This window comes from Callithrix jacchus, chromosome 17 (assembly GCF_049354715.1).
Source record: "Callithrix jacchus isolate 240 chromosome 17, calJac240_pri, whole genome shotgun sequence".
Taxonomy (NCBI): Eukaryota; Metazoa; Chordata; class Mammalia; order Primates; family Cebidae; genus Callithrix; species Callithrix jacchus.
In genome coordinates, this window is record NC_133518.1 from 17,914,890 (window position 1) to 17,928,214 (window position 13,325).

General features: G+C 36.6%; 1 protein-coding gene across 20 annotated transcripts in view; it reads left to right on the top strand.

Annotated features, from left to right (window-relative positions):
* MECOM (MDS1 and EVI1 complex locus) overlaps positions 1-13,325 on the top strand; it is a 584,109-nt gene that overhangs the window by 540,288 nt on the left and 30,496 nt on the right. For 10 of the 20 annotated variants that reach the window (XM_008983493.5, XM_078353874.1, XM_078353873.1 and 7 more), the window contains 3 exons: positions 4,558-4,705; positions 6,033-6,189; positions 10,529-11,885. In XM_008983493.5, coding sequence (XP_008981741.1) covers positions 4,558-4,705; positions 6,033-6,189; positions 10,529-11,885 — 1,662 coding nt within the window. The remainder of the gene's footprint in view (positions 1-4,557; positions 4,706-6,032; positions 6,190-10,528; positions 11,886-13,325) is intronic. The other 10 variants (XM_002759402.6, XM_008983496.4, XM_078353878.1 and 7 more) reach the window with 3 other exon arrangements.

The window sequence follows — 13,325 nt, forward strand, 5'->3', positions numbered from 1 at the left end:
GCCCAGCTAATTTTTTTTTTTTGTATTTTTAGTAGAGATGGGGTTTCACCATGTTGACCAGGATGGTCTCGATCTCCCGACCTCATGATCCACCCGCCTCATCCTCTCAAAGTGCTGGGATTACAGGCGTGAGCCACCACACCCGGCCCAGCCTTTTGAATTTAATTCTATAACTTTTTCAAATTTCTGTTAAAGAAACAACAACACTAGAACTTAGTTTTTGAAAAGCAGATACTGATTGTACTACAGAATGGTCTTTAAAATTAGAAAAGATTAGACCAGTTAATAGGTATTTTTTTGTTTATTTCTAGATTTTTGCCTTGGTCCACAAATAATTTTAATAGTTGTACTCATTACCTTGCTTTTAAATCTGGAAATTATCCTTGAAACCTGTAATCCGAATTTTAAATGAATATCCCATTATATTTAAACAGGAATGGTAGTCTATCAAGTAGCCTTACTCAAGAATGGGCATTACTCAGATTTTGACTTTGACTCTCCACCTTCCGTTTACCTTTCCGTTTCCTTCCCTTCTTCCCTGGATCCTTTTCTTCCTCTCATTTTCACCCCTTGTATTGCCCTACTTCCTCTTCTCCTGGTTAGGCCTCTTTTAGAAAATGATTTCATCTTGTAGTTGTTCACTTTAAGGCATAAATGACTAAAAGGCATTAAGCATAATCCTTCTTTATTGAGGAGATTGAATAGAAAGAATAAATATCTAGAAAATTTAGGACTAATTTAGCTGTTAGAGAATAAACATTTTACGGAATATGAGGGTTTTTCCAGAATCTTTTAAACTTACCTCTACCACTTCCTATAAATCTTCGTAGAGAATAAATCTATTATATATGTTTGGTAAAGTGTGGATTTGTAATTTAAAAAGTCACAGTATGTCCCTTTAATATCATTGTGCCCCAATTAAAAAACAAAATGAAGCTAATAAATACTAATGAGTAGGAAAAGTATTTATCTCTGGTGTCAGAAATAAAGTCTATTTCTTTCAGTTTTGTTATAAAAATAATGAACAGCATTAAGGCAGAAATTGACAAACTAAACACCTCCTACAGCAATACTTCTTAGGTGGAGAAAGCCTCTCAATCTGCCTGGCTATAAGATTAAGCCCGAGTCAACTCTACCTAATGCTGAAACCAACTATTAGTTTAGTAGTTTCAGTCAAACATTTAGAGAAAACAAAAAGGAAACCTAATTGTCTGGCATTGCTTGAATTCTCCAAATTAATATTTTGGTAGCCCAGCCATTTGGATAAAGCATGTCACTATGCAATTAAATTCTAATCTTCCAACTGGTATTTTTTAGTTATAAATGATATAATTTAGCCACATTCAGAACCTTTATTTTCTAATATTTTTTACTTTATTAAATGCTATGTTGTCACTTTATACTTTAAATGATGAAAATGACTTTCTGGACATGATCTGTTCTTCTGTTTCTCTATCCTTTATGTAAAATCTTGAGAAACAAATGCAAAACAAAAACAAATTAAAAAAACAAGAAAGAAACAAAGGTTGATGTGCAAAAGGTGAAAAGACTGAAAACACTCAAAAGGCTGAGCAAGGTTCTATAGATTGAGATAAAATTCCATGAAAAACAGAGAAGTCTCACTGACTGACTAGATTGCTTCTATGTTTATGAAAGCAATGCACATATACTTTTGTGAAAAGGACTCGCTGTTAGTGTTTTTTTTAACTACTTAACTGAAAGCTAATAATACTATGGAACAATATGGAGTTTCTGCTTGATTAGAAGAAGCAAAGAAGGGAAAATTCCTTTTGCTTTGTTATCTCCCCCCGCCATGCCATATACTCATAATAAACCCCTAAAATTAAACCGTATCTTTGGAATTAGAGGCAGGAATAAAACTCAACATATAGGCTAATCTTTTGCCACTAGATTTCAGGGTTTATGATTTGATATATAGCATAGTGGAAGTTAGATCATAAAATGGCTTGCCTTTGTGGGTTGCTAGGGACAGACAGTGAGAATTGTAATCTGTACAGTGATTTTTGGAGGATGTCCCTGACTCATTTCAATGTTAACTACAGTTGTTGGTATTTCAGTCTTAACTCTTTTATTAACATTCCACTCTGTAACACACAGAGGATAACATAATATAGATAAGGGTAGGGCCTTTCTTATGACCTGCACTCCCCTAGTACCTTTTGTTCACAGAGATATCACCACCTGTGCTCAGAATGGCATTTCTAACTTGACTGGTTCATGGAGCAGGAAAATGAGTTCTTGCACCATGAATAGAGTTGTGGGGAGGAAGCTGAGAAAGACAAAATGTGTAGGAAAGTCATTTCTAATTTGCCGAGATATGAGAATGGGCACTTCGTTTTCTTATGTATACTCCCACTCACACAGTCTGTATGACCACTGGATAATCTATTCTGGGTGTTCAAAGGTCTTAATTGGTACTAATATTTGCAGTATTCATCACACAAAGAAATAAAATAAAAGAATGCTTTCATGATTGCTACTTTTTCTTTCCTAATTAACTTTTTTTATTATTGAGAGCTTCAAATATACCCAAAACTAGAGATGAGATAGTATTTTTTAAATCCCATTTCTTCAGCTTCAATAATTATCACATGAAGTCAGTCTTGTCAATATACCTATTTTGAATTATTTGAAACAAATCCTGGACATTATATCATCTTATTAAAAAGTAGTTAAGTATGTGTCTATAGAAAGTAGGACTCCTTAAAGACATAAGTTCAATACCACATTAAAAAATAATTTCTTAATATTATCAAATATTCAGTAAGAGCACAATTTTCCTCAGTTATCTCATAAAGTTTAAAGTGTTTCTTTTGAATAAAGATCAAAATAAAGGCCACATATAACAATTGGTTGACAAGTCTCTTACAACTATTTTAATCTAAATGTTCCCCCAGAGTCAGTCTCTCTTTCTCTCTGTGTCCCTGTCTGTCTGTGTCTCTCTCTCCACCCTCTTCTTTCTCTTATTATAATTTATTTATAGAAAATCGTAGAAGAAACTGAGTTGTTTTACTGTAGTGCTTCCTCCAGTCTGGATTCTGCTGTTTATATCATTGTGGTGTTAACATCTTTTTCCATCCCCTCTAGTTTCCTGTAGGCTTGTAGTTCTATCCCAAGCGTTGGTTGGGATTTAGGCTGTGTCTCACCAGGAATATTTTGTTGATGGTGCCATTTGTTTCTACTCGAAGTCGCATAATCGATTGACTAGATTCATCAATTCTTTAGGAGCTTCAGAATGAATGTCTTCTAACTCTATCACTGTTTCATCATCTATTATCTGGATTAATTTCATGTAAAGAAACTTCCCTTCATAGTCCTATTTGTTTACCCCGAAGTGCAGTTTACATAGGAAAAGCAGATATGTGCCCAAATATTTTCCCTTTCTTTACCAGTTTTAGGAATGATGATTTGACTTTCCTCCATCCTCCTTAGGTGGCCATGGAGGTTCTGTTTGTGTTTTGAATATCATTATTGATAAAATTGTTGCTATTCTTATTGATGCTCCACTTACCCCACCTTTGGTCAGTGGGCATCTCTTCAAGTTGGCACCCTAATTTTTTGGACATTATCTATAAATATCTTGCTTTTTGTCATAACAAGATGTTCAAGGCCCATCTTGTGAATTTCATACTTCAGATTTGAAATGGTCTATTTTTCCATGGAGCTCTGGTTACTTTATTAGGGGATAGTATCTCAGTGTGTTATGTGTGTGTATATTTAATCAATAAAGGTGTTGCAGACATCTTCTATCACAGTAATCCATTATCTAGCATTTTTTTTTATTGTATTCATGGAGATTTCATATGTAAATTTTAGAAAATGGGGCAAACATTTGAGAAGATAAAACATTTTAACCTTTAAAACAGAGAAACTATGCTTGAAAGAAACTTCTAATCATGTTTTTCTTTTAGGGGACTTAACTATTGCATCCACTTAAAATATTATGCACTTCTTACTCTTTAATTCTTAGGTTATCTATCTATCAATCAATCCATCAATCAATCAATCATCTATCTATCCCCACACATATATCCATGTATCAGTCCATCCATCCATCGATCCATCATCCATCCATCCATCCATCCATCCATCCATCCATCCATCCGTCCATCCTAGGTTCACAAGAGATTATCTACATTAGAAAGAATGCTTGCCTACATATTTTTAAGCATTTTCTGCTTGAGTTTTGTATTTCAGTTAAGTAATAGCAATACATGTTGTTGTTAGAATTGTGTAGTGAATCTCAAACTGGACAAATAGCTTGTTGTTTATCATGATCTTAAATTGGCAGATACTCCCTGTCAGCTGTATCAGATTTATTTTCTAACAACAAGAATACATCTTCATATTGGTGATACAGTCCAGGAAACATAAATGCACTTTTGTCTGTCACAAGCCTGTTTCTGCTCTTTCCTCCTTCTCAGTTCAACTCCTTTTCCTTCTTATTCTTTAATTGCCAGTTGGATTAGCAAAAAAAATGACATTCTGTTTATGAATGCATCCTTTGTCTTTTTAAATCTATTATTCTCTTAACAGCCTGGAGAAACACATGCTGTCACATACTGAAGAGAGGGAATACAAGTGTGATCAGTGTCCCAAGGCATTTAACTGGAAGTCCAATTTAATTCGCCACCAGATGTCACATGACAGTGGAAAGCACTATGAATGTGAAAACTGTGCCAAGGTACAGTGAATTTGTAGGCTACTTGGCCTCTCTCTGTCATCCTGCTCTCTCGTAATCCATCACTTGCTACGATATATAAAAACAACCCTTCAGAGGGGAAACTATAAATATCTTGAGAAAAGTAGACTGAGTGTTGTATGCTAAAAGGCATTAGTAGAGTGTATAATAACACTTAGTGGGTATTCTTTTATTTTTGCAAGGGAGGAAGTGAGGCTTAATGGTGAGTTCCAGAACTAGGTGTCAGACATCCTTGGTAAATTCCTGGTTCCGCTACTGATTTGCCAGCGTGGAGTTGGTTTATAGCCTTGCGGAGAATGAAGATTTTATTCAATTCACATTACTAATTTCTTTTAATAGCAATTTGTAAGGAAGTCGCATAAAATTTCTGAATACCTCTGCAGAAAGAATGGGTGACTCTTACATTTGCAGATTTTTCCAACCAAGGGCTCACCATAAATTATGACTTGGTTCTGATTAAAACATGTGGAGCCGCTTGTCAGTGCTGAACAACATACTCAAGTTAGACCATAACTGTGACCTATGGTGAAAATAATTTGCTTCTTTTAATTTCATGTTTCTTAGTTGACTCAAAGATGTCCTGGTATCATTAAAGTTGCTTTTTATTTCCAAAACACATTTTAATAGCATTTTAATAGCTTTTTTCATGCCAGTGGAAATTTCTGGACCCCACCACGTTACTGGATAATCATACTCTTATGATTACCTTGTTCTATGCACATTAAAATTTTGTGTGTTTTTTCTCATTCAAAAAAATAAAGACATTTAAAATTTCTTTACGGATGTTTTGCTCTCAGATGTGTTGGGTGGCTTTTTTTATTTTTGTTTTTAGTACAGTATCTAAAGAAATGGATTTAGCTGAAGCAGCATTAGAATTTAACACCTAGGGAAAGTCTTTAAATAGATTTAGGGAATGTTAGTCAAAATCCTCCAAATTTTTGTACACAATGTGTCTTTATTTCAAGGGTGAAAATAGCACACTACTTTTAGTAATGCCATAACCAACATTTTATTATTCAACTCAAGTCACTCTAAATGGTATCAAAGGACCTTCAAGATGGCCTAATCGTGTCATTCATTATTTGGTTCAACAGTGGATACTCCATGCTAAGGATACAGAGCAGAATCATTTATAGTACCTACCCTCTAGGGTAGGTACTATAAATTTTGGTTGGAGGAGAGTACACTTTTGGTCTTTGGGGAAAACAAAAACAAAACAAATAAGCAAATTTCTTCTTGAGTCATCCCGGGTCTTCTTTAATTGTGTCCTTGAGTTAAGTTTCTGGATTAATCAGTACTCATTTCCTAGCAGGTTTTCACGGACCCTAGCAACCTTCAGCGGCACATTCGCTCTCAGCATGTCGGTGCCCGGGCCCATGCTTGCCCGGAGTGTGGCAAAACGTTTGCCACTTCGTCGGGCCTCAAACAACACAAGCACATCCACAGCAGTGTGAAGCCCTTTATCTGTAAGTTTTTAACACTCCAGCCCTCCTTCCCACATCTGTCTCTCCTCCAAAAGGCACTGTGACCAGGAGAGTGACTGCACATGGCCTTCTGAGGGTCACTGTGTTAGCTATTTGTGGTCCAATCCAGTAGGGCTACTTATGATTACAAGTAAATCTTTTGTAATCAGATCCATGGTATTTTGTCTTTGATTCCTGGGGGATTTTCTTTTGGAAGAAATCAATAACAGGCAGAGAAAAGAAAAGTCATTAGATAATCGAAGGGAAGCCTCCCCAGGTTGTAGGATTTAATCGAGACAATCAGATTTGTCTCATATTGTAAATGTTCATGGCTTTGTAAAGCAGCAAATAGCAGACATCACTAAACAAGATGAAGTGATTAAAAACCTGTTCTGTATAAGAAAGAGCTGGAAGAACCCCATCTGGCAAGTAGGCTTACAGCTCTCTGTGTATGTATGTGAGTACATGTGTGTGGAGAGAGCAAGGGGGATGAAATGCTTTTTAATCTACCCATTGTTGCCAATCACAGGCTGTTGGATTTGTAGTTCTCTGTTACTTGAAGAAAAGCAGAACATTTTCACTTAGACTCTGGACATGCTGTTTCTCTTACCCACTGCACCAAAGCAAGTTTATAGGCAGTGTGCTTTTAGGGGACATCTGATCTGACCACCTACTCAGAACATCCCTGTACAGAGCACTGTAGTAACATCCTTCAGATACAGTAAAACTTAGCTCTCATTTGCTTTTTCTTGTCCACCCACTCCGATTCTCTGTATTGTACTCAAAACATTTTAGAAGAAAAATCAGTTGTTTTTAGTCTATGTGGGCAAAAATTCTGGGCTTCTTTTAATTCATTGCTTGGCTGGCCATATAAATGCAATGACTTATTAAGTCGTGCTACAAACTTCAAGACTGACTTTGGATCCAAATACACGTAGACTTAGTTGAAGCACACTCAGCACTTGGCGAGACCTCTGACTTTGGTTTGTAATAGGTATATGAGACACTACTACAGGACCTGATGGAAAAAACGAATTTGCAGTGCCAACATAGAGATGCCAGAGACTTACTCTCCTTCGTCTTGACACAGCCTTCTTTTGTGTGTCCAAGCACCAAAAGAGCTTTTCTTTCCTTTTCCAGCTTACGCTAGAGTCCTGTTTTGCTCATATGTTCTGTTCCCCGGGTGAAGAGGACTAGCAGATAAACAAAAGGGTGCTCTCGTCTCCCTTGGGGAAGCTCTGTTGAAGGTCACAGGAAATAAAGCATTCAATAGAACTTTTAGATTCTTGTCTCAAAAAGGCATTCCTGGCTTTTAAGTCTTAATGCCCTGAAAATGTACTTGGAAGTACTACAGGCATACGATATTAAATAGTTCATTTATTTCTGATTCCTCAGAAATAAATTTTGGTAACTTTTATTATGTTTTGATGTGAAAAAAAGTAAAATAAGCCACAAGGAATTCTGATCACTCATTTAATGCTTTCTCTACTATTTAAAATAAAAGTCAGAAAATATAGACTTCTGCTATTGAAGATTCTGGAATCTGGAATTTTAATTGTGTTGAAGACAAGTGTTTCACTTTAAAGTGCCATAGGGTGTTCCTTTCCAATCAGGTTGCATAAAGTATTTCCCTTGAATGTATTTTCAGTAATTATTGGTAAATTTAAATAGCAGATGGCATTCTTCAAATATAAAATCTGACAGAGAACCATGGAGTAATTATGAATAATAGCCATGTAATTTCAGAACAAAAGAGTTTAAAGATCAGGAAATGGTGCGGAGACTTGAGTGGAGGAGGTTCACCTAGGGCTGGTATCTGTTTCTCACCAGAAGGCCACACACCACGATTTACCCCCACTGGTGTGTTTATGGCAACTGTCTCTTATTACAGTGTGCTGCCACGCTTGAGTCCAAAGTCACCAGTGCTAAGGTAATTACTCACTGCCTTTACAGAAACCTCCAGCTTTCCCAAATAGAAACCACATGCTCTAATAGGCTGAATATATTCAAAATGCCTCTTAATTTGTTTAATAAGTAGAAAAATGCAATGTTAACTGCTGGCTAATTCCTTATTACTGAGAAAATTACAGTAGAGTGTAGACTTCAACATCAATTGAACCAGTTTACCTGGAGGCCTGGTGGTTTGTGGTATGCCAGCCCAGTCCTTCAAGTGCTGAAAACAAAGCCTCTGCCTAAGAAAACATCCCATATCCTATGTTCTTGAGCCCAGACACAGACACCACTCAGCCATGTAACAAAGGGCGCCATGAGAAAAATCAGCTGAACTTCTGTTACTCCACTGTAGAGAAACTCTTGATTTTTTTTAAAGCCATCTGGTTGTAAGAAAGAAGTGTAGAGAGCAACATTTCCTTGCCAAAAAATTACAAGCCTTTGAAAAACTTATGTCTTGGTTGAATGCTCATCAAGACATTTTTTTAGTGCCTTTTAAGAGGTGTTGCTTTCTTACTTTTTATAATTCCAATAATAAAATGTTGTTATTGTTTCTAGCTGAATTATTCTAATATATCTAGTGAATGTCTGATGTTTCTGCCTTCTCCATGATATGATCTTAATTAGTGTATCAAATATTTTAAATCATACGTTTATTTATTGTATATGGTTACATAGTATATACTTTTAAAGCTGACTCTGGTCAATATATTCTGGCAAAATAATTTGAAAAGAAATCACCCACATCTTCTCTTCCCGCGAAAATGCATGTTACAACTTCTATATTGTTATGATTCATCCCATAATTGAAGGCACCTTTAACATTACCAAGCACGTTGATATATATATATATAACAATACAGTTGAACCTTTAGTAGTAAAGAAAGAGATATATCCTCACTTAGTACTTCCTGTTTGGATGTATGTGGGATAATCCAAGTTCTGGGTGAGTTTTGCTTGACTGAAAGTCTATAAAATCTCCTAGGCATAAGTTGTTTTTTTTTCTTTTTTTAAAAAAATTATTATTGCTTTGACATAGAAGCACAACCATTCTGCACTTAAAGGCAGTCATCATATGAAAGCAATAAATACTGCATTTTGTCTTCAATTTAATTTCTTAAAATAAATTTGTTTCGACGATTACCAACAAGGTATATCTTGTTTGTGCATGTATTGAACATGCACAGAAGTGTTAAAGTAAGTTCACACGTAACATGATTCAACCCTGTGAAGTAAAATGAAAAAACCATGATGCTCAGAGTACTGATACTGTAATCCTACTGGACTGTGAAGTGAGTGAGGATTCTTACCTGGTAAAGGAGTTATAAAAGGGTACAAAGTTTCGTCTTAAAATATACTTAGCTATAGTGGCAGATGTGAGAGGAGGGAGATTCTACTTTATCGGCAAATTCTTGGTGAAGAGGCATATTTCACAGCTGCACCCAATTTCACAGCTGTGCCCTTCTTTCTGGAATAGAGGTTTCACAGTGCTCTCCCCTACCAACTAGAGTTGGCCGTAACGCACAGAAGTCAAGCCTGAGATGATAACTAATGTAGATATGACAACAAGTGGATATGTTTCCCAAGGACGGGGGTTTCATAAATGCAGGAAGGTTAGTGCAACCACTGGTGTGAGGGGAAGTCAGAGGACGTGATCATAGTTCATGGGAACCAGCAATGCAGGATGGGCTACATTCAATTTAGTTTCCTTTGCAGGCTTAAAATAGAGCCATTGTAAATTATGTCAGTCTTTCTCAAATCATGAAAATGATTGTTAAAAAAAAGTTTCGGAATACACAATGTGCATTGTTGTGTGGCTTTGATGTGTGAATGATGAGAGCATATGATATAATACCAATTAAATAATAGCAGGGCAGTCACAGGCTTTTTCCCCAAGGGGAGAGGCAATGAAGGTGAAGTTTCTGGTTGAGGCTATTTTATTTTGTTTTGTCGTCTACAAAATAGAATTTTTAAGTACTCTAAAATTTGAAAGGGGTTCTTGCTATGTTTCATATTTAATACATTTTAAGACTTTAATTTTCAACATTATATTAGCATAGTAATTGGGTGGAGAATCAATGCATGTTGGAATTTAACTCTCCATAAATATTTAAATATGCAAATATAATGCAAACTATTGCACAATGCGGGGGTGACAAAAAATATATATATATGAAATATTTGTGCTGCCTCAAGACATTTGTCAGGTTGGTTGCCTTGCTTTGGAATCTAGTGAAATGGGGTTTTCTGTGTTTGGAGCACCCAGATTGGTGCCTCCAATGTCTTTTACTGGCTTCCTAATTGAAATTTTGAGTAAACCAATTGTGATACTTGCTAAACTCAGAAGCAATTGACATAAAGCCTGAGATTCTTTTTTGTTGTTTGCACACAGGTGAGGTCTGCCATAAATCCTATACTCAGTTTTCAAACCTTTGTCGTCATAAGCGCATGCATGCTGATTGCAGAACCCAAATCAAGTGCAAAGACTGTGGACAAATGTTCAGCACTACGTCTTCCTTAAATAAACACAGGAGGTTTTGTGAGGGCAAGAACCATTTTGCGGCAGGTGGATTTTTTGGCCAAGGCATTTCACTTCCTGGAACCCCAGCTATGGATAAAACGTCCATGGTTAATATGAGTCATGCCAACCCGGGCCTTGCTGACTATTTTGGCGCCAATAGGCATCCTGCTGGTCTTACCTTTCCAACAGCTCCTGGATTTTCTTTTAGCTTCCCTGGTCTGTTTCCTTCCGGCTTGTACCACAGGCCTCCTTTGATACCTGCTAGTTCTCCTGTTAAAGGACTATCAAGTACTGAACAGACAAACAAAAGTCAAAGTCCCCTCATGACACATCCTCAGATACTGCCAGCTACACAGGATATTTTGAAGGCACTATCTAAACACCCACCTGTAGGGGACAATAAGCCAGTGGAGCTCCAGCCCGAGAGGTCCTCTGAAGAGAGGCCCCTTGAGAAAATCAGTGACCAGTCAGAGAGTAGTGACCTTGATGATGTCAGTACGCCAAGTGGCAGTGACCTGGAAACAACCTCGGGCTCTGATCTGGAAAGTGACATTGAAAGTGATAAAGAGAAATTTAAAGAAAATGGTAAAATGTTCAAAGACAAAGTAAGCCCTCTTCAGAATCTGGCTTCAATAAATAATAAGAAAGAATACAGCAATCATTCCATTTTCTCACCATCTTTAGAGGAGCAGACTGCGGTGTCAGGAGCTGTGAATGATTCTATAAAGGCTATTGCTTCTATTGCTGAAAAATACTTTGGTTCAACAGGACTGGTGGGGCTGCAAGACAAAAAAGTTGGAGCTTTACCTTACCCTTCCATGTTTCCCCTCCCATTTTTTCCAGCATTCTCCCAATCAATGTACCCATTTCCTGATAGAGACTTGAGATCGTTACCTTTGAAAATGGAACCCCAATCACCAAGTGAAGTTAAGAAACTGCAGAAGGGCAGCTCTGAGTCCCCCTTTGATCTCACTACTAAGCGAAAAGAGGAGAAGCCCTTGACTCCAGTACCCTCCAAGCCTCCAGTGACGCCTGCCACAAGCCAAGACCAGCCCCTCGATCTAAGTATGGGCAGTAGGAGTAGAGCCAGTGGGACAAAGCTGACTGAGCCTCGAAAAAACCACGTGTTTGGGGAAAAAAAAGGCAGCAACATGGAACCAAGACCAGCTTCAGACGGTTCCTTGCAGCATGCAAGACCCACTCCTTTCTTTATGGACCCTATTTACAGGTAAGGGTGGATGGGAGATGATGAAATATGAACAGATAAAATAAAGGAGTATTTATACTGTAAAGTGATGGCTTTTTCACACGTCATTTTTACTATTGTTATAAAACAGAATGAAGTTGTTTGATCTGGTGAACTCATTTTTTATTCTGAAAGTTGGCTGGGTTTGAACTCATTTTTGGATGTTTCTGAAGCTGGGGGCTTGGAATAGGCCTACAGAATTCTTTTTCCCATGACAATAAATTTATTTTTAAACACTTTTTTTGGAGTGGAAAATATGGGAATGTCGTGTTTAAAGTAAATTGTCAAGTGGTGGAATTATGAGGATCCTGAAGGAATAATGCAAATATTCATGGGCACTAAAATGGGTCAGGTTCTTTGGAATAGGTGGGATATATAACAGCAGGAGTCCACTCTTTGTTAACGTACCAACACATTCTCAATAAGGGCTGGTCATATTGTTTCTAAATAAATGTCTCAGGAATCCCCAAGTAAATAAAATATTAATCACAGAAAATGTTTTGTCTGTAATATGAGTAGTTGGCTTTAAAAAAAAACCTGTCTCTGTTTAATAGCTTCATTATCCGGTTTCCTTTGATGTAACAAAAAAAATCTTGGGATGAAACATACAAGTTTAATAAAAGGGCTTCTTGGCAATATCCTGTAATATTCACTTGACCAAAGTGATTTAGTTTTAAAATACTAGTTTTCTTTAAATGGGTATGAATAATAATATTATGAATATTACATATTTTGAATATTACAAACACGTTCACATTTCCTTTCTTATTCAAATGTTCATTGTCAAGAATTCATGGAACATGTGGATAATTTTCTATTGAACTTACTAACATGGGAGTATTTTCATATTTTCTCTAATTCTCTTTCATGAAGAGATGCTGTTCTATTATTTCACTCAACAATGTTTATTGAGTTCATATTACTTAATACGTACTAGAGCTGCAGGTTCTTTACTTAAAACTCTTCTTCTACGTATATTATTTACAATGCATTAACAAAGAAACATTGCCAGTATGAAAAGAACCACCCCCATTTGAATATGACACACGAATATCAAAGGACAATACAGAATATCTCAGTGCATCAGTACCAAGTTTGGCTGCTTTTTAAAATTATTATATCTTAATTCCTTTGGCAGTCCAGTTAGAGAAGGAAAAAAAAAACAAAGAAACACATATCTCCCATATTTTGTGTGTAGATTGTCACACATTTTGGGTAAGGGTCATATTTCCAACTCAATGATGTGTCTCCATCCTTTGTTAAGATAATTTTTCAGACTTTCCTTTTTATATCCTCTCAACAGCAACTGCCTTCTGATTCTTCCACACGTTCCTTGCACTTATCCTCATCACCTGCTAACATTCCTGTTACTCACTGTGATCTCCAACATCTCTCTGGTGCTTGTCTCAATTAAGACCTAAG